The following is a 27,874-nucleotide window of genomic DNA, read 5'->3' on the forward strand; positions in this document are numbered from 1 at the left end:
ACCCAGTTTGTGCACACAGCCCCCATGTGCAATTGGCAAACACAGTCAGCACATGCAATCTCTATAGGCAATCCACACATGCAATCTCTACAGGGAATCCACACACACAGTCCATACACGCAGTGCCCACACACAATTGGGAAACACAGTCCACACACCCAGTCACCCACACACATTCTCCACATGCGATTCTTGTCCGGATTCCCAACACCTCATTCACAGCCATTTCACTTTCCCTACCCTAATCCCTAACCGAGCCTGTCCCTCCCTCTCAGGGGCCCGCTAATGATTGCCAGCTGCAGATCTGAAACATCAGCTCCATCACTCTCCCCACAGCCGCTGCCCGGCCTGCTGAATATCTGTGTTTAATTCTCATTTCCCCAGCACCCGGGGCATTTTGGTGCAATCCCAGGGCACGGCTCAGTGTACTCAACATAAAGACTGCACGTTGGGGATTCAGGTTTATTATCGCTTACATATCATTGATTCAGCTTCATGGTGTTGCTAACTGCCCTGAATTCCACTCCTGGGTGTTGTGAACTTAGGAAACCTCCTGCGAATTGGTGAATGGGTGACACGGTGACTTGCAGATGCTGGAATCTGGACTAACACACTAAGTGCTGAGGAACTCAGTGGGCCAGGCAGCATCTGTGGAGGGAGATGGATGGTGGAAATGTCCCGTTGTTGTTCAAATTTATTGTTATTCAGCCTTACAGATGTATGGTGGTGGTGGTGTTTGTCTATCGTGTTTGAGTATGACAGGAAGCCGGTGCGGGACAGGTTTTAAAGTGGAAAAGCCATTGCACTGAGGCAGTTCCATTTTCTTAACCTTGGAGGTTTAGGTCTAGTGTCACACTGGAACCTAGTCTCTATAATCTGTACACGCAGGATCTCCACTGTCCCACCACCTCCCTGTCACACTGGAACCTAGTCTCTATAATCTGTACACGCAGGATCTCCACTGTCCCACCACCTCCCTGTCACACTGGAACCTAGTCTCTATAATCTGCACACGCAGGATCTCCACTGTCCCACCACCTCCCTGTCACACTGGAACCTAGTCTGATGTCACTGCAGTCCTTTGTGTCCAAGTTCTGCCATGGCTCTGTAAAATCCAAACCCCAAACCCCATCTGTACAATGTCATTTTAAACACTCTGCAATATTCGGGGTCAATCAATAATTTGCATCAGGATTGATGACGACTCATCCTGACTCCAGCACCCACCCACACCCCCCTCCTCCTTCAGGCCTTTTACCCTGGTATTCTCATCTCCAACTGCCAGTCCTGATGCAGGATTTCAGCTTGAGATATAGTCTGTCTGATTCCTCCCACTTCCTGCAGGGATGTCACCCGACTCGTGGTGTTCCTCCAGGAGACAGTGTTGCTCCAGATTTCCAACATCTACCATCACTTTCTCAGCAGCATCACCCTCCTCCTACACTCAGTCTGCCTGTAATACTCACCAACTTTCCATCCCCCTCCTCCTACACTCAGTCTGCCTGTAATACTGACCAACTCTCCATCCCCTCCTCCTCCTACACTCAGTCTGCCTGTAATACTGACCAACTTTCCACCCCCTCCTCCTACACTCAGTCTGCCTGTAATACTGAACAACGCTCCATCCCCTCCTCCTCCTACACTCAGTCTGCCTGTAATACAGACCAACTCTCCATCCCCCTCCTCCTACACTCAGTCTGCCTGTAATACTGACCAACTCTCCATCCCCTCCTCCTCCTCTTACACTCAGTCTGCCTGTAATACTGACCAACTCTCCATCCCCTCCTCCTCCTACACTCAGTCTGCCTGTAATACTGACCAACTGTCCATCCCCCTCCTCCTACACTCAGTCTACCTGTAATACTGACCAACTCTCCATCCCCTCCTCCTCCTACACTCAGTCTGCCTGTAATACTGACCAACTCTCCAACCCCTCCTCCTCCTACACTCAGTCTACCTTTAATACTGACCAACTCTCCATCCTCTCCTCCTCCTCTTACACTCAGTCTGCCTGTAATGCTGACCAACTCTCCGTCCCCTCCTCCTACACTCAGTCTGCCTGTAATACTGACCAACTCTCCATCCCCTCCTCCTCCTATACTCAGTCTGCCAGTAATACTGACCAACTCTCCATCCCTTCCTACACTCAGTCTGCCTGTAATACTGACCAACTCTCCATCCCCTCCTCCTCCTCCTACACTGTCTGCCTGTAATACTGACCAACTCTCCATCCCCTCCTCCTCCTACACTCAGTCTGCCTGTAATACTGACCAACTCTCCATCCCCTTCTCCCACACTCAGACTGCCAGCAATACCCGCTAACTCTCCACTGCCATTCCTCTTGGCTGCTTTGAAACCAACATTTACCAATGTTGCAGCATAGCTGACTTCTTGGCCCACAGTCAATGAGAGAAGATAAATGTGTTATAGAAACTGCTGGCTGATCATTGTGTTAGGGGTCTAGAATAGAAATGCAAGGACATAATGCTGAGGCTTTACAAGACTCTGATCAGTCCGCACTTGTACTGTGAGTATTTAGGGACCCTCATCTGAGAAAAGATGCCATGGCACTGGAGAGGGTCGAGAAGAGATTCATGATAATGATCCCAGGAATGAAAGGGTTAACTTATGAGGCGTGTTTGCCGGCTGTGAGTCTTAACTCACTGGCGTTTAGAAGAATGAGGGGGAATCACATTGAAACCTAGGACCAGAGGGCACAGCCTCAGAGTGGAGGGACATCCTTTAGAAGAGCGATGAGGATAAATTTCTTTAGCCAGAGAGTGGTGAATCTGTGGAATTCATTGCTGCAGGCGGCTGTGGAGGCCAAGTATACTTAAAACAGAGGTTGATAGATTGTGGATTAGCAAGGACATCAAAGATTACATGGGGAAGGCAAGAGAAAGGGGTTGAGAGGGATAATAAATCAGCCATGATGGAATGGCAGAGCAGACTCAATGGGCTGAATGGCCTAATTCTGATCTTATATTTTATGCTATTATGGGAAACCTAAGATATCCAGGGAGGCTGTCGGGGGGAGTTTGAAGGCACTTTGCAGAAGTAGTTCAATTTCTTTGACCACCATAGTGACTGAACAAACCGTCGCTAGACCAGGAACTGACACGTAATGGAGAGTATGATGACTTGCTGCACCAGTGATCGGGATTCAGTGCCTGTGATTTCCGTGAGGAGTTTGTACATTCTCCCCAGGACTGTGTGGGCTTCATTCGGGTGCTCCGGTTTCCTCACACATTCCTAACACGTACGGGTTAGGGTTAGTGAGTTGTGGCTATGATTTTAGACCATATGACACAGGAGCAGAATTAGGCCATTCAGCCCATCAAGTCTGCTCCATCGTGGCTGATCCCGGATCCCACTCAACCCCATGTACCTGCCTCTGTGCAAGATCTTTTGATATGTTGGTGCTGAAAGCATGTTGACACCTGTGGTATGCGCCTCCCCGTCCCCCTGCACATACTCTTGTTATGTTGGACATTGACACAAACAGCATGTTTCACCATGTTTTGATGTACTGTACATGTGACAAATACACCCAACCTAATCTAGTCTTTGCCTGTTAGGTCAAGTCCAATCTAGAGAATGACTGCTCATTCCCGTTCTGACATGTCCACAGCCTCACCTTCTGCCACGATGAGGCCAGACCATCAATTTCTCCTTCTGTGAATGTTTATTTTCTTTACCCCTCCTCCATTCCCCACTCTGGTCCTTTACTTCTTCTCACCTGCCTATCCCCACCCCGGTGCCCCTCCCTCTTCCTTCTTCTCCAGCCCTTTACCGCTCTGGCCCGTCTGACTTCACCTATCACCTTCCAACTTGCCCTCCTCCCCCCCTCTACTTTTTTTATTCTGGCATCTCCCCTCTTCCTTTCCAGTCCTGATGAAGGGTCTCAGCCCGACATTATGACTTCATAGATGCTGCCTGACCTGCTGAGTTTCTTCAGCATTACTCTGGATTTCCAAGATCTGCAGAATTGCTTATGTTAATGTCTGATCATTGCTGCACTCACCCCCGATGCCAGGAGGACATACCAGACCTTTGCACACCTGGACCAAAGACCTGAGCTCCAGAGTCGGGTGATACCTCCTGCCCTTCACAAGGGGTCTCGGTAAAATGGGCATCAAATAGAGTCAAACATTGTGCAAGGTGGCGTGGCTCAAGGAGGTCGATCCTCCTAATCTATCACTGCAGCGGTTGCTCAGGTAGTGTCCTAGACCCAACCACCTTCACGAGGGGTTTTCTTTCAGTCATTATGTCAGCAGCTGGGTTGCTTGCTGTCGATCATACAACAATGAATTCCAATTATATCTCCAAAACTTGAGGCGGTCCATGTCTGCATGTAGCAATACTTCGATAACAGTCAGCCAGGAGACATAAACCATAAAACATAGGAGCAGGATGAGACCATTCATCCCAGCAGCTCTGTTCTGTCATTCAATTGTTGCTGATTTATCATCCCTGTCAATCCCACTCTCCTGCCTTCCCATAACCTTACTAATCAAAAACATAATCAACTTCCCCTTTAAATATATCCAGTGACTTGACCTCCACAGCCTTTAAACCCTCAGATCACTACCCTATAACAAAATAAATTCCTCCTCATCTCTGTTCTAAAGGGATATTCTAGGATGTGCACTCTGGTCCTAGACTCTCCCACTATTGGAAACATCTTCTCCGTCCACTCTATCGAGGTCTTTCAATATTCAATAGATTTCAATGAGATCCTCTCTCCGTCTTCTAAATTCCAGCAAGTACAGGCCCACAGCCATCAGATGCTACTCATACGTTAACCCTTTCATTCCAGGATGCCACTTGCCGAGGACTGGTGTGTGTTCTCCCAACTTTTCCTTCCTGAAGTCCATAATCAATTCCTTGGTCTTACTGACATTGAGCTCCAGGATGTTGTTGCCGTACCTTTCAACCAGCTGATCTATGTCACTCCTGTACTCCTCCTCATCACCATCAGACACACTCTGTGGACAACAGTTATGTCATTGGTGAATTCATAGTGCTTGGCGTAGAGGGAGTAGAGCAGTGGGCTAAACACACATCCTGACTGGTGCATCTTGTCCTGCTGCGGAACAACCAATGGCAAGGAACAGAAATGTCTACAGAAAGTAGCGGATACTGTACAGCCAAGTACATCATATGCAGGGAAATCTGATTGATACGGACATGTGTGCAGGATAACGCGTGGAGTTGATCGGCCGAACAGCCTGTATCGGTGTTGTATGAGTCTTTACAAAGGCGCAGGGCGGCCGGAAACGGGAACCCGCCGCCAGACCAGCTCTCCGCAGAGGCGATGCCCGGAATCCGCGCCGCAGCGCTGGACCTGTCAGTCATCGGGTTGATTGACAGGCAAGGGTGGTCTGGGGCGCGTCATCTGGCTGATTGACAGGGGAAGTGCCCGGGGCGTGTCATTGGGTTGATTGACAGGCAAGGGTGGTCTGGGGCGTGTCATCTGGCTGATTGACAGGGGAGGTGGCCATGGGCGTGTCATCGGGGTGACTGACAGGAAAGGGTGGCGCGGGACTGGGACAGCGTGCGCGCTCTCGCGAGACGGCGCCGCGGCTGCAGCAGACGGCCCGACACAGACAGATAGACAGACAGGCAGCGATGGCGTTACTGTGCAGAGCCGCTGTGGCTTCGCTGTGTGCGCCCCGGATTCTGCCTTCTGTATTAGTTGCAGCCCGGGTGAGCGGCGCAGGTAAGCTTCTGTCCCGTCCTACGGCCGTGCGTCTGCAACCCAGATCGGGCCTTCTGCAGAATACCGGGGCGGAGAGCCCATGACCTTGGGTCTTTAACCAGCCGGACGAGCCGCCCACCTAAATGTAGCCGGATGCTTCGAGAACGCTGTCCCCTGTCAGAGTGGCATTGCCGGAGATTCCCTGGTCACTGAGGCGCAGAAAGATGGCCTCGGTCCATTCCCCTCCATACCTGATCTGCGGAGTTCCTCAGCGTTTTGTGTGTGTTGCTGAAGATTTACAGCATTTGCAGAATCTTTTGTGTTTGGTCGCCAGGTCTAACTTGGGATGGACACGTGATAGCAACAGGCCTGGGTGAAGGATCTCCCCACCACAGACTTCTTCGGGGGGGCGGGGGCTTTATTCTAAGTTCGAGGGAAACGACACCACCTGCCCCAGGCTGTCTGCATCCTATGTGAAATCAAAACTCAAGAAGTTTTGAGTTAGTTAGAAAAGCATTTCTTGATTAGTTTCATTCTAGTAGTTTTGCACGTTGATAAGTGAGCAATAAGTAATCTCTGGTGCTTCCCTTGGAATCTAATCGTTGAATAAATTGCTTCCAAGTTGGTGGTATTGTCAATCGTTCAGATTGTTGTTGGGACTCTACAATTCATGTTCTCATTATTATTTATTTTCTTGCATTTGCACAGATTTTCTTCTGTGCATTGGCAGTCAGTTTTTGACTATTGTATTTGCTTGTTCTATTGTGAACGCCTGCAAGAAGACGAATCTCAGGGTTGTATATGGTGACAAATATGTACTTTGATAATGAATTTACTTTGAACTTTGCAAAGCTGGGCTGAGAAGTGGCTGGTGGAGTTCAGTGAAGTGATACAAAGTTCAAGTATATTTTATTATCAAAGTATGTATACATTATACAACCTTGAGATTTGACTCCTAACAGGCAGCCACAAAACAAAGAAACCCAAAAACCTATAAAAAAGGAAGACCGTTGAACACCCAGTGCACAGAGGGGGAAAAACAAATCATGTAAACATTAACCACAAGTAAATAGTGTTCTGAAATGAAATTCACAAAGCGAGTCGAGACCCATAGGTCAGCACAGAGCTGAGTAAACATCGCGGAGCAGCGAACTGCACTATCCCTCATCTCGGGCCCCGACACACTGACCTTTTCCATCTGACCCAGTGCCTAAATTGACGACCAAACCTTGGATTCAACTGCTCGGAGCAGCGAGCTGAACCAGCTGGTCCCTCACCTTGGGCCCTGACACCCTGGCCTTTTCCATCTGACCAGCACCCAAGTCAACATCCTAACATCAGGTTCAGTCGCCTCGATTTGCTCTGGGCCTGGACCCCGATGCCTCGATTCAGCCTGTACCCAATCCTCCTGATTCGGCCTGACACTTTGGAAAGTTGAATTTGAAGCCAGAATACGGGGTGAAAGGCAGGATTCTTAGCAGTGTGGAGGAACAGAGAGTCCTTGGGATCCACGCCCATAGCTCCCTGAAAGTTGCTGTGCTTGTTGGTAGAAAAGTTAAGAATGCTTAAGGTGTGTCACCCTCATTTGTTGGGATTGTGTTCAGGAGCCGTGAGGTAATGTTGCAGCTCTATAAAACCCGGGTTAGACCAGACTTGGAGTATTGTGCTCAGATCTGGTCACCTCATTAGGAAGTTTGTGGAAACTTTACAGAGGGTTCAGAGGAGATATACCAGGATACTGCCTGGATTAGAGAGCATGTCTTAGGGTAGGTTCAGTGAGCTAGGGCTTTTCTTTATTTTCTCAGTGTGGAAGTTACTAATATGAGGGGATATAATTTTAAGATGATTGCAGGAAAGTATAAGCGGCATGTGGGAGGCAAGTTTTTTTTTTACAGACTGTTGTGTATGTGGAATGTAGTGCCAGGGTGGTGGTAGAAGCGGGTACATGGGTGGGGAGGGGGTGAGAGGGGAGTGCAGGGAGGGGTGGGGAGGTGCAGAGAGGGGAAGGATGGGTGAGAGGGGAGTGCAGGGAGGGGAGGGATGGGTGGGGAGGGGGTGAGGGGAGTGCAGGGAGGGGAGGGGGTGAGGGGCATGCAGAGATGAAGGGGGTTGAGAGAGGAGAGGATAGAGGTGGTAGGGGAGGGGAGCAGGACTGGAAAACTGCAAGTGTCGCTCCACTCTTTAATAAGGAAGGATGACAAAAAGAAAGGAATTTATAGGCCAGTTACCCGAACCTCTGCGGTTGACAAAGTGTTGGAGTATATTATTAAGGATGAGGTTTTGGGGTACTTGGAGACTAATGATAAAAATAAGTCAAAGTTAGCATGGTTTCAGTAAAGGGAAATCTTGCTTGACAAATCTGCTAGAATTTTTCAAGAAAGTAACAAGGTGATCAAAGGAAAGGCAGTGGATGTCATTTACTTGGATTATCAGAAGGCATTTGATAAGGTGTCACATGAGGCCGCTTAACAAAATAAAATCCTATGGCGTTACAGGAAAGATACTGGTATGGATATGGAATGGCTGACAAGCAGGAGACTGAGTGGGAATAAAAGGGGGCTTTTCTGGTTGGTTGCCAGTGACAAACGGTGTTCCTCAGGGGTCAGTATTGAGACTGCTACTTTTCACATTGTTTCTCAGTGATTTAGATAATGGAATTGATGGCTTTGTGGCAAAGTTTGCGATGAGATGAAGATAGGTGGAGGGGTAGGTAGTGCTGAGGAAGCAATGCGATTGTAGCAGGACCTAGACAAATTGGAAAAATGGGAAAAAAGTGGCAGATGGAATACAGTGTTGGGAAATGTCTGATAATGCATTTTGGTAAAAGGAACAATAGTGCGGACTATCTAATAGGGAGAAAATTCAAACATCAGAGATGCAAAGGAACTTGGGAGTCCTTGTGTAAGTCTCCCAGAAGGTTAATTCAGAGGTTGAGTCTGTGGTTAAGGACTGGCATTTATTTCAAGGGGAATGGAATATAAAAGCAAGGAGATAATGCTTGAAATACTAGTCAGGCCATATTTGGCATATTTTGGTCCCCTTATCTCAGAAAGGATGTATTGTCATTGGAGAGAGTCCAGAGGAGGTCCACGAGGATGATTCCAGGAATGAAGGGGTTAACATATGAGGAGTGTTTGACAGCTTTGGGCCTGTATCCTCAGGAACTTAGAAGTATGTGTGGGGATCTCATTGAAACCTACCGAATGTTGGAAGGACTAGATAAGGTGGATGTGGAGAGGATGCTTTTTCTGGTGGGGGTATCCAGAATTAGAGGGCACAGCCTCAAAATTGAGGGGCGACCTTTTAGAACAGAAGTAAGGAGGAATTTTTTTTTAGTCAAAGAGTGGTGAATCTGTGGAATGCTCTGCCACAGACTGCGGTGGAGGCCAAGATCGTGGGTATATTTAAAGTGGAAGTTGGTAGAGTCCCAATTGGTCGGGCATCAAGGGGTATGGTGAGAGGGCAGATGAAATGGTGGAGCAGAGTTGATGGGCTGAATGGCCTAATTCTGCTCCGATGTCTTGTGGTCTAAAGCAGCTGAGATGTGACAGCTTCCAAGGGGTGATGAATGTATTTCATTGGGGGTTTCCAAAGTCCTATCCATAAGACATAGGAGCAGAATTAGGCCATTTGGCCCATCAAATCTGCACCGCTATTCCATCATGGCTGATTTATTGTCCCTCTCAATCCCATTCTCTTGCCTTCTCCCCATAACCTTTGATGCCCTGACTAATCAAGAACGTATCTGCTTTCATTGACCTGGCCTCCACAGATCACTATGCTCTGACTGAAGAAATTCCTTCTCACCTCTGTTCTAAAGGGACGCCCTCATACTCTGAGGCTGTGCCTTCTGGCCCTAGACCCCCCCCCCCCCACTATAGGAAGCATCCTCTCAAGATCCACTTTAACTCTCCCCTCATTCTTCTAAACTTCATTGAGCCATCAAATGCTCCTCATACATTAACCCTATCTATGACAGAGATGAATGATGATTGCTTCTGTGAATATTGTGAATCTTTGCAATTCTGTTCCCAAAGAGCAGAGCTTTCCTGGTTGTTGAGATCGATCAGTTATTAGAGCTCGGAGACAAAATGGAGTCCTACTCAATGACCAGAACAGCTGTGAATGGTGCCACAGGTAAAGGTTCCAGGGGCTGACCACTCTCGGTGTTCATACTTCAGCTCTTTAACCTAAGAACGTAAGAGGATTGGGCCAAACACAAGCAAAAGGACAGCATGGTAGTGTTGGGATTGGTAGATCACTTTACAGCAGAGTTCCCAACGTTTTCTATGCCTGTTTCCATGCTGTCTGGCTCAATGACTGATCGTGGACCCAGGCTGGGAGTCCTGCTTTACGGCATCGGCAACCACCGACTGGAGTTCATTTTCTTCCGTGTGCATGTTCTCCCTGTGACTACTGGGTTTCCTCCGGGTGCTCCAAAAATGACAGGTTAGGGTCAGTGACTTGTGGGCATACCGTGTTGTTGCCAGAAGCGAGGTGACACCTGTGGGCTGCCCAGCACAGTCCCTGCTTGGTTTGATACAGAACCACACAGTTCACTGTCTGTTTCAATGTAGAGCTAATCTTTAAAGAAACTCATCTGGCTCAGGTCGGAGCCTTGGTTAGCATTGATGTGTTGGGCTGCAGACCCTGTTTCCATACTGTATGGCTGAATGACTGTTACCATGTTGCTGTGCTGTGGTGCCTTCACTGTGGATTGTGTGTGCACCGTTCTGCTGTTGTGTTCCAGGTGAGGAATGATGGACTAATGAGTTCCCACAAAGTCTGTTGAAATCTTTATAAAAGCATTCTCCATTGGAAAGATTTCTGGAAGATTGCCTTCATGTGTTCATTGTTCACGTTTCTGCAATGTGTCCTTCTGTCCAGGGGCTCAGTACCAACACATCCTGGTGGGAAAGAGGGGTGAGCGGGAGAACGTGGGGTTCATCCAGCTGAACCGCACGAAAGCCCTGAACGCATTGTGCGACGCACTCATAAATGAACTCGGTCAGGCTCTGGATGAGTTTGAAAACGACCCAGCAGTTGGAGCCATTGTCCTCACGGGAAGTGAAAAGGCTTTTGCAGGCAGGTACCTGGTGAGGTGTTGGTAATTTTTCAGAATCAGGTTTAATATCACTGGCACATGTGAAATGTGTTGTTTGGCAGCAGCAAGTACATGGTAATTGTAATTTACAGATTTCATGAGAAGTATGTGTAGATGTATATGTATATATACATATTTATTGCAGTAAGTGAGGGGAAAAATAGGTGGTGTTCATGTGTTCATTGTCTGTTCAGAAATCTCATGGTGGAGGGGAAGAAACATTTCTGTTCACAAACGTTCAGAGATGGGATGATTGTGCCAGTTAGATTAGGAGAGAGGAAGAAGTGAGATGGGCCAGAGGGAGGGTGGTTACCAGAAGTTTGGTGGACCTAGTTTATACCAACTGATAGCGATCACTATAACTGGTCAACAGAGTAGTCAGGATCTCCTAGTGGCCAACCATTTCAATCTCTCTTTCCATTCCCACATCAACGTCAGTCCATGGCCTCTTCCACTGCCACGTCGTGTCCAAACGACAACTCCTATTCCACCTGGGCAGTCTCCAACCTGGCGCCATGAGCATTAAATTCTCAAACTTCTGGTAGCCTTGCTGTGTGGCTGTGCTGCTGCTGCTACAAGTTAGCTTAACACTGTCGCTGTGCATGTGGCATCACACTCGACTTCTGACTTTGATCTGTCATTGTGCCTGTTTGATGATTATTCCCAGACCGTGAAGTGAATTTAAATTCAGGTGGAATTGAACTTGGTCAGTCCGCCAGGCATCACACACTGATCCACGCCACCCCTTTTTCCATTGCTGTCAGTGAGCAGACCGTGGCATCCCTCACTCTCTCTGCTGTTTCCGTGCCAACCATGCACTTAGGCAGCTGACCCCCCCCATCTCTCCATCTAGACCTGTCCACCTCCACCTCCTTTGCCTTCAAAGGTTCAGGTTGACTCTGCCTTCACTCACCTTCTGACATCTTTCTTTGCTGTAGTGCTATTTGTTTCCTGATACGTGTCCCCTTGGGTTCCTTTACTGCCTTAGAAAGTTACTATGCAGATACAGATTCCAGTTGTAGTAAATAAAGATTCAAAAGCCAGTAGATACTGCAGGTCAGAAATGAAACACAATAGGTCAGACAGCGTCTGTGGAATGAGAGATGGTTAATGAAGAACTTTTGTCAGAACTTGGGGAGGTGGGGAAGCATGAGTTTTAAATTGCAGGGAACGTGGGGAAGGGGTGGCTAGGACAAAGGGGTTATCTGATAGGATGAAGTTGGGGTTGGATAAGATTTAGATGATGTAGTAATTTTAACTTCTGGTAATGACTTTTTCTTCCCCATTCTTTCTCTTTGACATTCTCTATTCTGACTCTCCTTTTACTCCTCCTCACTTGTCTGCCTGTCACCTCCCTGTGATGCCCTTCCTCCTTTCCTTTCTCCCATGGTCCATTCTTCTCTTCTACCAGATTCCCTTTTCAGTCCTTGACCTGTTCCACCTACAGTATCTATCACCACCCAGCTTCTTACTTAATCCCTCCTTTCCCACCTTCCCCCTGAGGTGTTTCACCTGTCACCTTCCAGCTTGTACTGCTGTCCCCTGTCCCTCCTCCCCCCTCCCCAGCACCTTATTCTGGCCTCTCCCACCCCCTTCTAGTTCTGATAAAGGGTCTTCACCCAAAATGTCGACTGTTTATTTCCCTCTGTAGATGCTGCCTAACCTGCTGAGTTCCTGCAGTATCATGTGGGCGTTACTCAGGTTTTCCAGTATCTGCAGTGTCTCTTGTGTTTCTAATTGAAAGTGAAAAGACAAAGGAATGTAAAAGCTGTGAAATGTAGAGCCGTACAGAGTGCTAAGCAAGTTATAATTGGGTTTTGATCTCCCGTTAGCTGGCGCTGACATCAGGGAAATGGAGAACAAAACATTCCACGATTGCTACACTGGAAACTTCCTGTCCCACTGGAACCGCATGGCCACAACCAGGAAGCCCGTGATTGCAGCTGTCAACGGCTATGCTGTAAGTAGAACGGAGGATCCAAACCTGAAATTCTTCTCACCACTGCCTTCGTGTTCAATCTGGTGTAGTTGTGGATGGGAGAAAGTCACGTGACCCAGGAGAACTTTGTCCATGAGTAGCCCTTGTGTTAGTATGTCCATTCCTGATGTTGTCTCGCACACAAATGGAAAAAAGGCCATTCAGCCCCTCAAACCTGCCTCATTATATGACATGATTATGGTTGATCTGCCCCAGGCTTCAACCCCCTGACCAGATGTGATTCCTCTGGGTGTCCCTACGTTCCAAAGGTGTGAGGATCAGCAGGTTAATTGTCCCTCATGAGGGTGATGAGGTAATGGGCCAGTTCCATGCTGTATGTCTTTTCTGTCTGTTCCCCGTAACCACCAGTTCCCCAATCTTTCAAAAACTATCTCCCTCCTCTTGTTGAAGTAATTGCAGTGATTCAACCTCCACCAACCTGTGGGGTTGAAAGTTCCAGAGCTGACCACCCTCTCTGAAGCAATGTTCCACACATCTCCTGTCCCCATATGTTGTAACTGTGCTCCTTTTTTAAAGTTTCATTTCATTATCAAAGTATGTGTGTACAATACAACTTTGGCAGCATGGTAGTGTAGTGGTTAGCACAATGCTTTACAGTACCAGCGACCCGGGTTCAACTCACGTTGCTGCCTGTAAAAAGTCTGTACGTCCTTCCCATGACTGTGTGGGCTTTCTCCCGGTTCTCCTGGTCCCTCTCATGTTCCAAAGATGCACTGATTGGTAGGTTTGGTTGGCTCAGATCAAACTGGGTGATTGCTGGGCGGTGTGCTCCGAGCCGGAAGGGCCTACTCTACATCAAAAAATTTAAAAAACACAGTTTGTCTACTCCAGATAGCCATCAAGTACGGAAAGACAATTGGGGTTGATGAAAGAACAGACAGAATCTCCCCGCCCCCCCCCCCCAGCATGAAAAAGAAAAACAAAATTCATAGACCCCCAAATCCCCCCACCACAGCATGAAAAAGTGACAATAACAGTTCCTGACTCCCTCACTTGTGGAGAGAGAAAACAGTGACCACAGCACCAAATCCCCAACACCTCCTCTTACACATAAAATAGGGGGATGCCGGTACTCAGTGTAATAGAGCTTGAGATGTTTCTGTCCACACGGACTAACTGTCAAGAAGTCCAGGATCCAGTTACAGAGAGAGGGGCTGAGACCCAATAAGGACAGTTTACTCACCAGGTTCTGAGGGACGATCATATTCGACTCCAAGGTGAAGTCGATAAACAGCATCCTGGCATAGGTGAGGAACCATTTTCCAAGTGGGACAGGACGGAGTGGAGTGCAGAGGCTATCGCATCATCAAGACTGATTTGAACGATAGGTGAACTGGGAGGGGTTCAGTATGGCAGGAAGATGGGAATTTAATATGATCCATAACCAGCGGCTCAAAGTACTTCATTATTGTTTGCATTTTTCCAAACTGGTGGTCTCCTGGAACCCAGTGAGTTTTGGAAATCGCCATTCAGTACCTGGACTATCACTGCAGCCTCCTCCTTTAATGGCCTTTGATGCGGCCCAACAAGCCACACCATCCAGCGGCTCACCAATTTTAACCCTAGCCTAATCATGGGGCAATTTACGATGATCGATTAACCCAGTAACCGGTACCTCTTGGGCTGTGGGACAAAACTAACACCTGGAGAAAGCCCACACATTTCATGGCGAGGGAGTAGAGACTCCTTACAGGGGATGGTGCAATTGAACTCTGAACTCCGATGCCCCGAGCTGTAATGGTGCCATGCCAACCACTGTACCACCCATTTGCAGCTTCCGTGTGACTCAGTTTTGGTCAGTCACAACAACAGAAAGATTCATGAACCCCCAAACAAAACCAGAGGGGTGTGGGCGCGGAGAAACCCTGTGTGCGTTTCCTTGATGCAAGTATGGAGCAGTGGCCTTGACTTCGAACCTCCTGGTTGCGTTCCACTCGGGGAGAGGGCCGCTCTGAGTTTGATGCGCTGATGTTGAAGGGGTGGGGGGTGGGGGGAATTGGGAACGCGAGATATGACTTTAACCGTCCTGTTCCGCAGCTCGGAGGAGGCTGTGAGTTGGCCATGATGTGTGACATCATCTATGCAGGTGACAAGGCACAGTTTGGACAACCGGAAATCCTGCTCGGAACCATTCCAGGTAAATTTTCTGTCCAGTGTTACTAACTGATTGAAAGTTTTCCAATAAGATCGAGGGCAGGAGTTGCCGGAGGGGATTTGAAGGTTTCATTGTTGAGTGTTTGTTGGTAACATCCGCCATTCTCTGAAAGTCTAATCCCATCACCTTCCATGCACTGAGGGCTGAAACCCTGGTAGGTAAATGCCTGCTCTGTGAAAGTTATTTTGCATCAAAGAAGTTGTTACTTGCTTTTCAAAGTTACTAATTTGAAGATATTGCTAAATGTTTGCTTTGAACCCTGTGGGGAATATTAGTGATTATGTGTGCTGAGTGTATGCATGGTATAAGATCATTTGACATGGGAGCAGAGTTAGGCCATTTGGCCCATCGTGTCATCCCCACCATTCCATCATAGCTGATTTATTATCCTCCAACCCCATTCTCCTGCCTTCTCCCCAAAACTTTTGACACCCTTACTAATCACAAACCTATCAACCTTGCTTTAATTATACCCAGTGACTTGGCCTCCACAGCCAGTAGTAGCAAAGAATTCTACCCTCTGTCTAAAGAAATTCCTCCTTATCTGTGTTCTTAAGGAACATCCTTCTATTTCAGGCTGTGTGCTCTGGTCCTAGAACCCCCACTATAGGAACCATCCTCTCCATGTCCATTCTCTCTAAGCCTTTCAATATTCAATAGGTTTCAATGAGATCCCCTCTTATTCTCCTAAACTCCCATTATTATAGGGCCAGAGTTATCAAACACCACTCGTATGTTAACCTCTCATACCTGGGATCATTCTTGTGAACCTCCTATGAACCCTTCCCCATGCCAGCTCATCCTTTCTGAGATATGGGGCCCAGAACTTCTCACAGTACAAGGATGTAAACTTGTGGAACGGTGACGATTTGTGGACCCTGTCTACAGTGGGTCACTGGGCTTTCCCCACAGCCGGGCACCCTGCAGACACTCAGGAAACCTGGTGATAGAGGGTAGAACCTCTTAGCCTTTATAACACACAGACTCTGTAGCATTCAATGTGCCCTTGTGATGTGATCCGTTACTGCTGCCACTTGGGTAGCTCAGCTCACGGGCAGTGCAGCATGCTGCAACATCTCTGAGCAATCCTAGAGTCCTCGAGCACCACAGCTTAAAATCAGGCTCAAGAGACACGTTGTGCAAATAAATAAATAAATAATACTGACTCCTTGGTGAGCCTGTCTGTAGATTGTGGAATCAGTTCAAAGGTGTGGTGAGTGAAGTTATCCACGTCGGTTCAGGCGCCTCATGGTTGTAGGGTAATAACTGTTCCTGAACCTGGTGGTGTGGGACCCAAGGCTCATTGTGGTGAGTGAAGTTATCCACGTCGGTTCAGGAGCCTCATGGTTGTAGGGTAATAACTGTTCCTGAACCTGGTGGTGTGGGACCCAAGGCTCCTTTACTGCCTGCCCGGCGGCTGTAGTGAGAAGAGAGTGTGGCCTGGATGATGGATGCTGCTTTCTTGTGTGGTGCTCCATGTAAATGTGCTCAGTGGTGGAGAGGGCTTGACCTGTCACGGACTGGGCCAGATCCACCACTTTCTGTAGACTTTTATGGCCTTGATGTTTCCATACCAGGCTGTGATGCAACCAGTCTGGATACTCTTCACCGTGCATCTATAGAAGTTTGACAAAGTTTTTGATGACCTGCCTAATCTTGGAAGAAAATAGAGGCCCTGCCGTGCCTCCTTTGTGATGACACGTACAGCGGACCCTCCGCTATGATTATGCCAAGGAACTTAAAGCTACTGACCACCTTCACCCCGGAAGCATACACGTAAACATCCAAAGTTACAAGTTGGAAAGTCAATTTGAAACTTTTAACCAGTCAGTCAGCATCTGTGGAAAGACAGAGAGAGAGATAGAGTTAATGTTTTGGATGTCTGACCTAGAAACTCAACTGGTCAGCATCTGTGGGAAGGAAGAGAGACAGAGTTAATGTTTTCAGTGTCTGACCAGAGTGTTTCCAACATTTGGTGTTTTGTGTTTGAATTTGGAATTGAAAGAAGAGTTATGTTTCTGCAGAGTGAGGGAAGGGAACAATCTGGATTGTTTGTAAACTTAGCATGGACTCAGGACTGAGTGGCCTCTGCTGTAATATCAGTACCACAGGTTTGTATAGCATGGACTCAGACCGTTCAGCTTTCTGCTCCCCTACTGAGTTGTGTGCCACATAAAACAGAACAGCATATTCAAGCCCTTTGGCTCACGGTGATGTGCCAACCTTATAACCTATTCTAAAGTCAATTTAACCCTTCCCTCCCACATAACCTGCCAATTTTCTATCATCCAAGTGCCTATCTAAGAGTTTCTTAAATGGCCCTAATGTATCTGCCTCTACCATTCCACTGGGAAGGCACCTCACACATCCATCACTCTGTTTTAAAAAAAATATTACCATAGGACCATAAGATGTGGCAGAATTTGGCCATTCGGCCCAACGAATCTGCTCCACCATTTCATCATGGCTGATCAGTTTCCCCCTCAGCCCCAAGCTCCTGCATTCTCCCTGTATCCCTTCATGCCTTGTTTAATCAAGGATCTACCAAACTCTGCCTTAAGTATACATAAAGACTTGGCCTCCATAGCTGCTTGTGGCAATGATTTCCACAGATTCACCACTCTCTGGGTAAAGAAATTCCTTCTCATCTCCATTCTAAAAGGATTCTGAGGTTGTGTCCTCTGGCCGTAGACTCTCCCACCATAGGAAACATCTTCTCCACATCGACTCTATCAAGGCCTTTCACCATTTGATAGATTTCAGTCAGGTCACCCCTCATTCTTCCGAATTCCAGTGAATAAAACCCCAGCGCCATCAAACATTCTTCATATTTCAAGCCATTCAATCCTGGAATCACTGTCGTTGCCTTATAACCATATAACAATTACAGCACGGAAACAGGCCATCTTGGCCCTTCTAGTCCATGCCGAACTCTTACTCTCACCTAGTCCCACCGACCTGCACTCAGCCCATAACCCTCCATTCCTTTCCTGTCCATATATCTATCCGATTTAACTTTAAACGACAATATCAAACCTGCCTCATCCACTTCTGCTGGAAGCTCGTTCCACACAGCTACCACTCTCTGAGTAAAGAAGTTCCCCCTCATGTTACCCCTAAATTTTTGTCCTCTAACTCTCAACCCATGTCCTCTTGTTTGAATCTTCCCCAATCTCAATGGAAAAAGTCTAACCACGTCAACTGTTATCAATCCCCTTCATAATTTTAAACACCTCTATCAAGTCCCCCCTCAACCTTTTACGCTCCAACAAATAAAGACCTAACTTGTTCAACCTTTCTCTGTAACTTAGGAGATGAAACCCAGACAACATTTTAGTAAACTCCTCTGTACTCTCTCAATTTTATTGACATCTTTCTTTTAATTAGGTGACGAGAACTGTACACAGTACTCCAAATTTGGCCTTATCAATGCCTTATACAAATTCAACATTACATCCCAACTCCTATACTCAATGCTCTGATTAATAAAGGCCAGCAAACCAAAAGCTTTCTTCACCATCCTATCCACATGAGATTCCATCTTCAGGGAACTATGCACCATTATTCCTAGATCCCTCTGTTCTACTGTATTCTTCAATACCCTACCATTTACCATGTATGTCCTATTTTGATTAGTTCTACCAAAATGTAGCACCTCACATTTTTTTCAGCATTTAGCTCCATCTGCCATCTTTCAGCCCACTCTTCTAACTGGCCTAAATCTCTCTGCAAGTTTTGAAAACCTACTTCATTATCCACAACTCCACCTATCTTAGTATCATCTGCATACTTACTAATCCAATTTACCACCCCATCATCCAGATCATTAGTATATATTATAAACAACATTGGACCCTATACAGATCCCTGAGGCACACCGCTACACACCAGCCACTAACCTGACAAACAGTTATCCACCACTACTCTCTGGCGTCTCCCATCTAGCCACTGCAGAATCCATTTTACTACTTTGATATTAATACCTAACGATTGAACCTTTCTAACTAACCTTCTGTGTGGAACCTTGTCAAAGGCCTTCCTGAAGTCCATATAGACAACATCCACTGCTTTACCCTCGTCAACTTTCCTAGTAACCTCATCAAACAGTTCAATAAAATTTGTCAAACATGACCTTCCACACACAAATCCATCTTGACTGTTACTAATCAGACCCTGTCTATCCAGATAATTATATATACCATCTCTAAGAATACTTTCTATCAATTTACCCACCACTGACGTCAAACTCACAGGCCGATAAATGCTAGGTTTACTCTTAGAACTTGGCTTCTCCAGTTTCAGCACATCCTTTCTAAGATAAGGGGCCCAGAACTGCTCACAGTACTCCAGGTGAGGCCTCACCAGTGTTTTATAAAGTGGCAATGTTACATCCTTGCTTTTATATTCTGGTCCTCTTGAAATGAATGCTAACATCGTACTTGCATGCCTTATCACAGACTCAGCCTGCAAATTAACCTTTGGGAATCCTGCACAAGGACTCCCAAGTCACTTTGCGCCTCAGTTTTGTGAATTTTCTCTCCATTTAGAAAATAGCTCTTTCATTTCTTTTACCAAAGTGCATGACCATACACTTCCTGACACTGTATTCCATTTGCCATTTCTTTGCCCATTCTCCTAATCTGTCTCAGTCCTTCTGTAGCCTCTCTACTTTCTCAAAACTACTTGCGCCACCACCTGTCTTCTTATCACCTGCATACTTTGCAACAAGGCCATAAATTCTATTGTCTAAATCCTAGACATATAACGTAAAAATTGGTCTCCACACAGATCCCTTTTGACCACCACTCATCATAGCAGCCATCCAAAAAAGGCTCCCCTCATTCACACTCTTTCCTCCTGCCAGTCAGCCACTGCTTTATCCATGCTGCAATATTTCTTTTAATATCACGGGCTCATAGCTTGTAAAGTAGTCTCATATGTGGCACCTTGTCAAAGGCTTTCTGAAAATCCAAGTACACAACATCAACCAATTCTCCTTTGTCTATCCTGCTTGTTATTTCGTCAAATAATTCTAACAGATTTGTCAGGCAAGATTTTCCCTTGAGGAAAATATGCTGACTATGGTTATTTTATCATGTGCCTCCAAGTACTCTGAGACCTCATCCTTAATAATCAACTCCAACATCTTCCCAACCACCGAGGTCTGTAGTTTCCTTTCTTCTGCCTCTCTCCCTTCTTGAAGAGTGGCAGCATTTGCAAGTTTCCAGTCTTCCTGAACCATTCCAGAATCTAGTGATTCTTGAAAGACCAGCACAAATACCTCCACAATCTCTTCAGCCACCTTGTTAAGAACCCTGGGGTGTACACCATCTGGTCTGGGTGACTTACCTACATTCAGACCTTTCAGTTTCCCAAGGGTTCTCGTAATGGCAACTTCCACACCTCAGGACTCCTGACACCCGGAACTTCCGCTATTACCACAGCGTGCCTCTTCTCCCCCTTCCCATCTGAATCACAGAGGCATACTCTGTGCCAGAGACCCGAACACTGTGACTTTCCTCTGTTCGGACAACCCCTCCCCCACAACAACAGTTTCCAAAGTGATGTCCCTGTCATTGAAGGGGATTAGCTCTGACGTTCTTCCTATAATTTCCTCCCGTCACCTTCAAATTATGCTCCCTCATATTAGCCATTTGCACTTTGGAAAAACGTCATTGGCTATCCACTCAATTTGTGCCTCAAGTCATCTTGTCCACCAATATAAAGTCACCTCTCATCCTCCACACTCTAAAGGGAAAATTCCTAGCTCACTCAACCTATCCTCATAGGACCTGCTCTCTAATCCAGGCAGCATCCTGGTAAATCTCCCTGCTCCCAATACATAGAGCACTTAACATAGCCAACATGTTGGGTTTAAAGAGCTATCTGATGGGGAAGGGGGAGGTAATAGACATAGAAACATAGAAAACCTACAGCACAATAAAGGCCCTTTGGCCCACAAAGCTGTGCCGAACATGTTCTCACCTGAGAAATTACCTGGGGTTACCCATAGCTCTCTATTTTTCTAAGCTCCATGTACCTGTCCAGGAGTCTCTTAAAAGACCCTATCGTATCCACCTCCACCACCATCGCTGGCAGCCCATTCCATACGCTCACCTGTCTCTGCGTTTTTAAAAAAAACTTACCCCTGACATCTCCTCTGTACCTACTTGCAAGCACCTTAAAACTGTGCCCTCTTGTGCTAGCCATTTCAGCCCTGAGGAAAAAGCCTCTGACTATCCACACGATCAATGCCTCTCATTATCTTGTACACCTCTATCAGGTCACCTCTCATCCTCCATCGCTCCAAGGAAAAAAGGCCAAGTTTACTCAACCTATTCTCATAAGGCATGCTCCCCAATCCAGGCAACATCCTTGTAAATCTCCTGTGCACCCTTTCTATGGCTTCCACATCCTTCCTGTAGTGAGGCGACCAGAACTGAGCACAGTACTCCAAGTGATATACGGGAATTTCCAAGGATCAGGGCCTGGCAGGTGGAACATAGGCTTTCCTGTTGCAGAAACTGCTGTTGGAAAGTAAGTTTGGAATTGGCAGAGTTGCTGTTTTGGGTCGGAGTAGAGTATTTAGAGTATTTGAGATGCGTTGTGGTTACAGCCCCTTCCAGGTGACCAGTTAATCTGCTAATTGGTACGTCTTTGGAATGTGGGGGAGAACAGGAGCACCTGGAGAAAATCCACATAGTCATGGGGCGAACATGCAAACTCCTTACAGACGGTGGCGGGAATTGAACCCTGGTCACTCGCACTGTAACAGCATTACACCAACCACTATGCTACCCTGCTGCCCCAATGTTTGTGTGTTGGTGATTTTGTTCTGTAATTTCTGCCAGACAATTATAACCCAAGGTGCATGTAATCACACTCTCTGCTGCTTGGGGCAGGTGCCGGAGGAACTCAGCGACTGACCAGAGCTGTAGGGAAGTCACTGGCAATGGAAATGGTCCTTACCGGAGACCGGATTTCTGCTCAGGAGGCCAAAGCAAGTGGTATGTCATGGACTATTGCAGCCTCTCAGTTCACATTGTCTCACACACTTCTCCATACCCTGGGCTAACCAGAGGAACAGAGCAGAGCTACAACACGCATCTGCTTGGCTCTGCTGTGTAAATTGTCTGTTTGTGAGCCCGTCCCACTCCAGGGCTTACTTTAATATTTTATATACACATTCCTTGTAATTGGTAATATCTTTATGCATTGCACTATACTGCCTCACAGAACAAATTTCACGACTTGTCAATATTAATAAATCTGATTCTGAAGGTTCAAAGTAAATTTATTATCAAAATATTTATGTCACCATATACAACCTTGAGTTCATTTTCTTGATGGCATATTCAAATTCAATAACCATAATACAATCAATGAATAGTATACATAATAGAATGGAATTTGTAATGAAGATTGACGCACTTTGACACGTTGCTAAGGGAGTGCAGCACTGTCAGAGATGCAGACTTTGAAATGTTGTGTTAAGCGTGTTTTAAAACACCCTGTTATGCTGGTCAGACCTTGGCTCATTCCTACTGCAGCTTCTGACAGAGCGACTGAATCTCTGGATTTTATGTCAAGCTCCAAGTGGGAGTTTTCGCTGTACCTTCAGGATTAAATGTACCTTAAGGCCTTGGCCCAAAATGTCAGCTGACCTGCTGAGGTCCTCCAGCATTTTGTGTGTGTTGCTCTGGATTTCCAGCATCTGCAGAATCTCTAGTGTTTATAAATATTGTTAGACCCGTTTCCTAACTGTTAGTGATTCATGCATTAGAACACTTAGATCCTTCGGAATTCTCATTTACCATCTCAATTTAGATCATCTATACTTTGATTCCTCTTACCAAAATGTACGAATCAGAATCAGGTTTATTACCACTGGCATGTGTCATGAAATTTGTTATCTTAGCAGCAGCAGCAGTTCAATGCAATACATAATATAGAAGTGAAAAAATAAATAAGTAGATCAATTACAGTATACGTATAATAGATTAAAAACCGTGCCAAAAAAAAGGTGAGGTAGTGTTCAAGGGCTCAATGTCCATTTAGGAATCAGATGGCAGAGGGGAAGAAACTGTTCCCGAATCGCTGAGTATGTGCCTTCAGGCTTCTGTACCTCCTACCTGACGGTAACAGTGAGAAAAGGGCATGCCCTGGGTGCTGGAGGTCCTTAATAATGGACGCTGCCTTTCTGAGACACCGCTTCCTAAAGATGTCCTGGGTATTATGTAGGCTAGTGCCCAAGATGGAGCTGACTAGATTTACAACCTTCTGCAGCTTTCGGTCCTGTGCAGTAGCCCCCCCCCCCCCCCCCCCATACCAGACAGTGATGCAGCCTGTCAGAATGCTCTCCACGGTACATCTATAGAAGTTTTTGAGTGTATTTGTTGACATAACAAATCTCTTCAAACTCCTAATGAAGTATAGCCGCTGTCTTGCTGCCTTTATAACTACTTCGATATGTTGGGACCAGGTTAGGTCCTTGGACACCCAGGAACTTGAAGCTACTCACTCTCTCCACTTCTGATCCCTCTGAGGATTGGTATGTGTTCCTTCGTCTTACCCTTTCTGAAGTTCTCAATCAGCTCTTTTGTCTTACTAATGTTGAATGCAAGGTTGTTGCTAGGACACCACTCCACTAGTTGGCATATCTTGCTCCTATACACCTTCTTGTCACCACCTGAGATTCTACCAACAATGGTTGTATCATCAGCAAATTTATAGATGGTATTTGAGCTCTGCCTAGCCACAGAGTCATGTGTATAAAGAGAGTAGAGCAGTGGGCTAAGCACACACCCCTGAGGTGCACCAGTGTTGATCCTCAGTGAGGAGGAGATGTTATCACCAATCCACACAGATTGTGGTCTTCCGGTTAGGAAGTTGAGGATCCAATTGCAGAGGGAGGTGTAGAGGTCCAGGTTCCTCAACTTCTCAATCAGGATTGTGGGAGTGATGGTATCAAATGCTGAACTATAGTCGATGGACAACGTCCTGTTGTAGATGTTTGTGTTGTCTACGTGGTCTGCTGTTGACCTATTGTGGCGATAGGCAAACTGCAATGGGTCCAGGTCCTTGCTGAGGCAAGAGTTCAGTCTAGTCATGACTAACCTGTCAAAGCATTTCATCACTGTCGATGTGAGTGCGACTGAGTGATAGTCATTAAGGCAGCTCCCATTATTATTCTTAGACACTGGTATAATTGTTGCCTTTTTGAAGCAAGTGGGAACTTCTGCCCGTAGCAGTAAGAGATTGAAAAGGACCTTGTGCTTCCAAATATTAAACTTCCTTCGCCAGGGTATGCACAGTCACTCAATTTGAGACAGAAAATAATCAGTTTCTGAAGAGAGGCCATGTACTTTCTGTTACGTACCCTGTAACTGGGTTGCCAAACTAGCAGAAATGGACCACTCAGTTGGAGTCTGGATTACTGGAACTAAGAAAGTTTTATTAAAGAAATAAGCAACACAGTACTCTAATAGTAAGGATATAAATGCAACAGGTTAGCAATGAATAAACACACATGTACACAGAACTAGGATAATAGGATCAATCAAGCTCTATCGCAGTCTAGGGGTAAAATGATCAGTCACAAGTGACAGAGTTCAGATTAATTCAGTTCGCAGTAGTCGCCGTCGTGTCATTGGAGAGAGAGAAAGAACGAATGAATATGCAAATCGGATTCCAAACAGACCTTCGATATTCCTCGCAGTTAGCTTTCGGGCGAGCCCTTTGTAATGTCTTCTGAGGTCACCGACTGTGACCCCTCCGTTCCGGATATGATCGTTCCTCTGCGGTGAACCCGGCACCCAGGCAAGGGCGGACACACACACCAGGTTCCCGCCGACCGAATCTTTCCACCCTGTGTGTCTATGGCTGGTCCCATGACCGGTCCTCCAAAAACTCCCACCGACTTGTGGGGGGCACACCGCTTCCAGGGTCTCATTACCTCATGGTGTCGTGTGTGGTGTCTTAGCGAACCTGCCCCTTTTTATCCCTCTGCTGGGGTATCACCTGTCCATCACACTTCAAACAGTTCAGGGTTCAAAAGGAGCCGGTCTTGACAATATTCAGACCGGTGCCTCCTTCTGTTAAACTCTCTCGTCTCTTCATTAACATTTCCAAATGCTGCTCCATTGTCTTACTTATCTCTCTCTCCTGAAGACAGGTGGCAGATCAACTGTTGATCCCACTGGTGCTAGCACAGGACAGTTAACATCTTAGTCTATGTGTACTTTTGTAACCCTCTTTCGTCACATTTCTAACAGTTTTCGCAGCCCACCTCCAAGGACCTAATTCTGGAAAATAATAATTGGGTTTTCTTTCGCAAGGGCTTGTTAGCAAAATATATCCAGCGTCTCAAGTGGTGGACGAAGCAGTCAGATGCGGGGAGAAGATAGCTTCCAACTCGAAACTCATCACAGCAATGGCAAAAGAGGCAGTGAATGGCGGTGAGCAGATTCAACTTTTTTCTTCGTTGCATGTTATTATAAAGGGAAACATGTTATTTCTTCATTATATGACTACTCCAGTACACAGTGAATTTCAGTGTAATTTAGAAGAATTATTTAATATTGAGATTAGTTGTACCTGTGCTTTTAAATATAAAATGACTCATGAAATCTGTCTGTTTATTTGTTTAGAGATAGAGTACAGTAACAGACCCTTATGGCCCAATGAGTACCCACCGCCTAGTTACACCCACGTGGCCAAATAACCAACTGACCTGTGCGTCTTTGGAATGTGGGAGGAAATCGGAAGACCCAGAGGAAACGCTGAGGGTCCCGGGGGAGAACATACAGGTTGCTCACAGGGTCACGGGGAGAACGTACAAACACCTCACAGGGTCACGGGGAGAACGTACAAACACCTCACAGGGTCACGGGGAGAACGTACAAGATCCTCACAGAGAGTGCTGGAATTGAACCTGGGTTGCTGGCACTTTAAATGCGTTTCACTACTGTGCCGACCCCAGGCCGTGTCCCCCAGGCCGACCCCAGACCGTGTTCCCTAGACCTATTCTCGACTGTGTCTCCTAGTCTGACTCTACAGTTGGTAGGAATTGGGAAAGGTTTGGTGGCCGATTGTTTTCCTGTACACTGCAGAGGGGTTTACTGTTCAAAACACCTTTTGCATGATTTCAACATCGCAATTTTTTCTATCGTTCTACACAGACATAGAGTTATACAAAATGGAAACAAGCCCCTTTGGCACATTTGGTCCATGAGAACCAGAATGACCCGTCCAAGCTAGTTCCTAACCTTCTAAACCAGGGGTTCCCAACCTTTGTTGTGCCATAGACCCTTGCCATTAACGATGGGATCTGTGAATGCCAGGTTGGGAACACCTGCTCTAAACTTTGCCAATCCACGTTCCTGTTATAACTGCATCCGCCTCATCCACTTCCTCTGACAGTTTATTCCACTCATTCCGTGGAGTGTTCTGTGTGCTTATTGCCCCTCGGGTTCCTGTTAAGTCTCTCCCCTTTCACCTTAAAGCTCTTCCATCTAAATGTAGACTCCTCAACCCTGGGAAAAAGACTGTGTGCAATCACATGATGTATGCCTCTCACAAATTTATATACCTCCATAAGATCAGCTGTCAGTCTCCTAAGGATTAAAGTCCTAGCTTGCCAACATTTCCCTATGCCTCAGTCAAAGTCCTTGGGCAGCACAGTAGTGTAGTGGTTAGTGTAACACTATTACAGCACCAGGGATCTGGGTTCCATTCCCGCCGCAGTCCGTAAGGAGTTTTCAACATTCTCCCCGTGACCACGTGGGTTTCCTCCAGGTGTTCCAAAGACGTTTCGGGTAGTGGGTTAATTGGTGTATTCAGGCAGAGTGGATTCATGGGTCAGAAGGGCCTGTTACCATGCTATATCTCTATACCAGTAAAAATTTACCTTGTTTTCCAATCTGTCACCTTTTTTTTTCTTAAATATTGTTGCTTCCTTGTTCCTGTTTCATGGCAGTGCTGGAGAAATACAAACTGGCCTGTGTGTTGGTGAGAGTTTAAGCTGTGGTCAGCCGGCAGTGAAGGGAATATCAGAGGTCAATTCTCCACATTGTCTTCTCTTGCTCTTATCCTGGGAACAGAGACTCTGGAACACACTGTAGGATTAAGAGGGAATGTGAAAAGTCATTTCATGAATGTCTTCCACTGTAGCCCATGAATCTTTTATTGGAATTGGTAAATGATAGCCACTGTCTCAGTCCTTAAAAACCTTTTCATCAAGTTGGAAGTCAAAAACTGAGTAAATTTTGCTCAATGTTCTTCCGTTGTCACTGAGTGATAGCTACAAAGATCAGACAGTATTTCATGGTTGTGCTAAACCATCCTGTACTTTATTACAGCTTTTGAATTAACGTTGGCGGAAGGAAATCGACTAGAGAAACGTTTGTTTCATGCGACCTTTTCCACTGTAAGTAACTTAAATTCAGTTAAAATGGAATTTTGGGCTCATCTACCAAAACTTTGTAATCGTGCTGTGTAAACTTTGTTTCAGGTTGATCGGAAAGAAGGAATGAGTGCATTCATTGAAAAGCGGAAGGCTAATTTCACCGACCAGTGAGTCGGAGTTGTTCCAGGAACATAAACGGCTGGAAATTGAACAGTTGAGAGCTGAGGTAATGGAAATGTGGACTTCTACATCCATAATTACATAATTCCCCATTTCAAATAAATACTATGTTTCTAATACTTAGATATTCTGTTTCATTTTTTCTTTATGGTTGGGGTGGCCAGAATGAGAGTAATGATGTAACTTGAGTAATTGTAGTTAGTCAAATCCTTTGTCATCACTGAATCATTTAAAATCATTTTCTTCAGTAATGTTACTCTGTTTGTGGCTTTATTAGATACCTTGTCACACAAGAATTAAATGATGCCATGCAATAAACACAGGAGCAG

General features: G+C 46.2%; 1 protein-coding gene across 2 annotated transcripts; it reads left to right on the forward strand.

Moving 5' to 3' along the window:
• The first annotated feature begins 5,548 nt into the window (after positions 1-5,548).
• On the forward strand, positions 5,549-27,664 carry echs1 (enoyl CoA hydratase, short chain, 1, mitochondrial). 2 transcript variants are annotated; one of them, XM_072282918.1, is made up of 8 exons: positions 5,550-5,722; positions 10,589-10,786; positions 12,638-12,765; positions 14,842-14,941; positions 21,862-21,966; positions 25,297-25,416; positions 27,319-27,386; positions 27,471-27,664. In XM_072282918.1, the coding sequence occupies exons 1-8, from the start codon at positions 5,632-5,634 to the stop codon at positions 27,534-27,536; spliced, it is 876 nt and encodes a 291-aa protein (XP_072139019.1). In that variant the 5' UTR covers positions 5,550-5,631; the 3' UTR covers positions 27,537-27,664. The 2 variants fall into 2 exon arrangements, with proteins under 2 accessions (XP_072139020.1, XP_072139019.1); XM_072282919.1 differs by lacking the exon at positions 21,862-21,966 and having other exon boundaries at positions 5,549-5,722.
• Positions 27,665-27,874: the final 210 nt, after the last annotated feature.

The sequence above is a fragment of the Mobula birostris genome, chromosome 18 (assembly GCF_030028105.1).
Source record: "Mobula birostris isolate sMobBir1 chromosome 18, sMobBir1.hap1, whole genome shotgun sequence".
NCBI lineage: Eukaryota > Metazoa > Chordata > Chondrichthyes > Myliobatiformes > Myliobatidae > Mobula > Mobula birostris.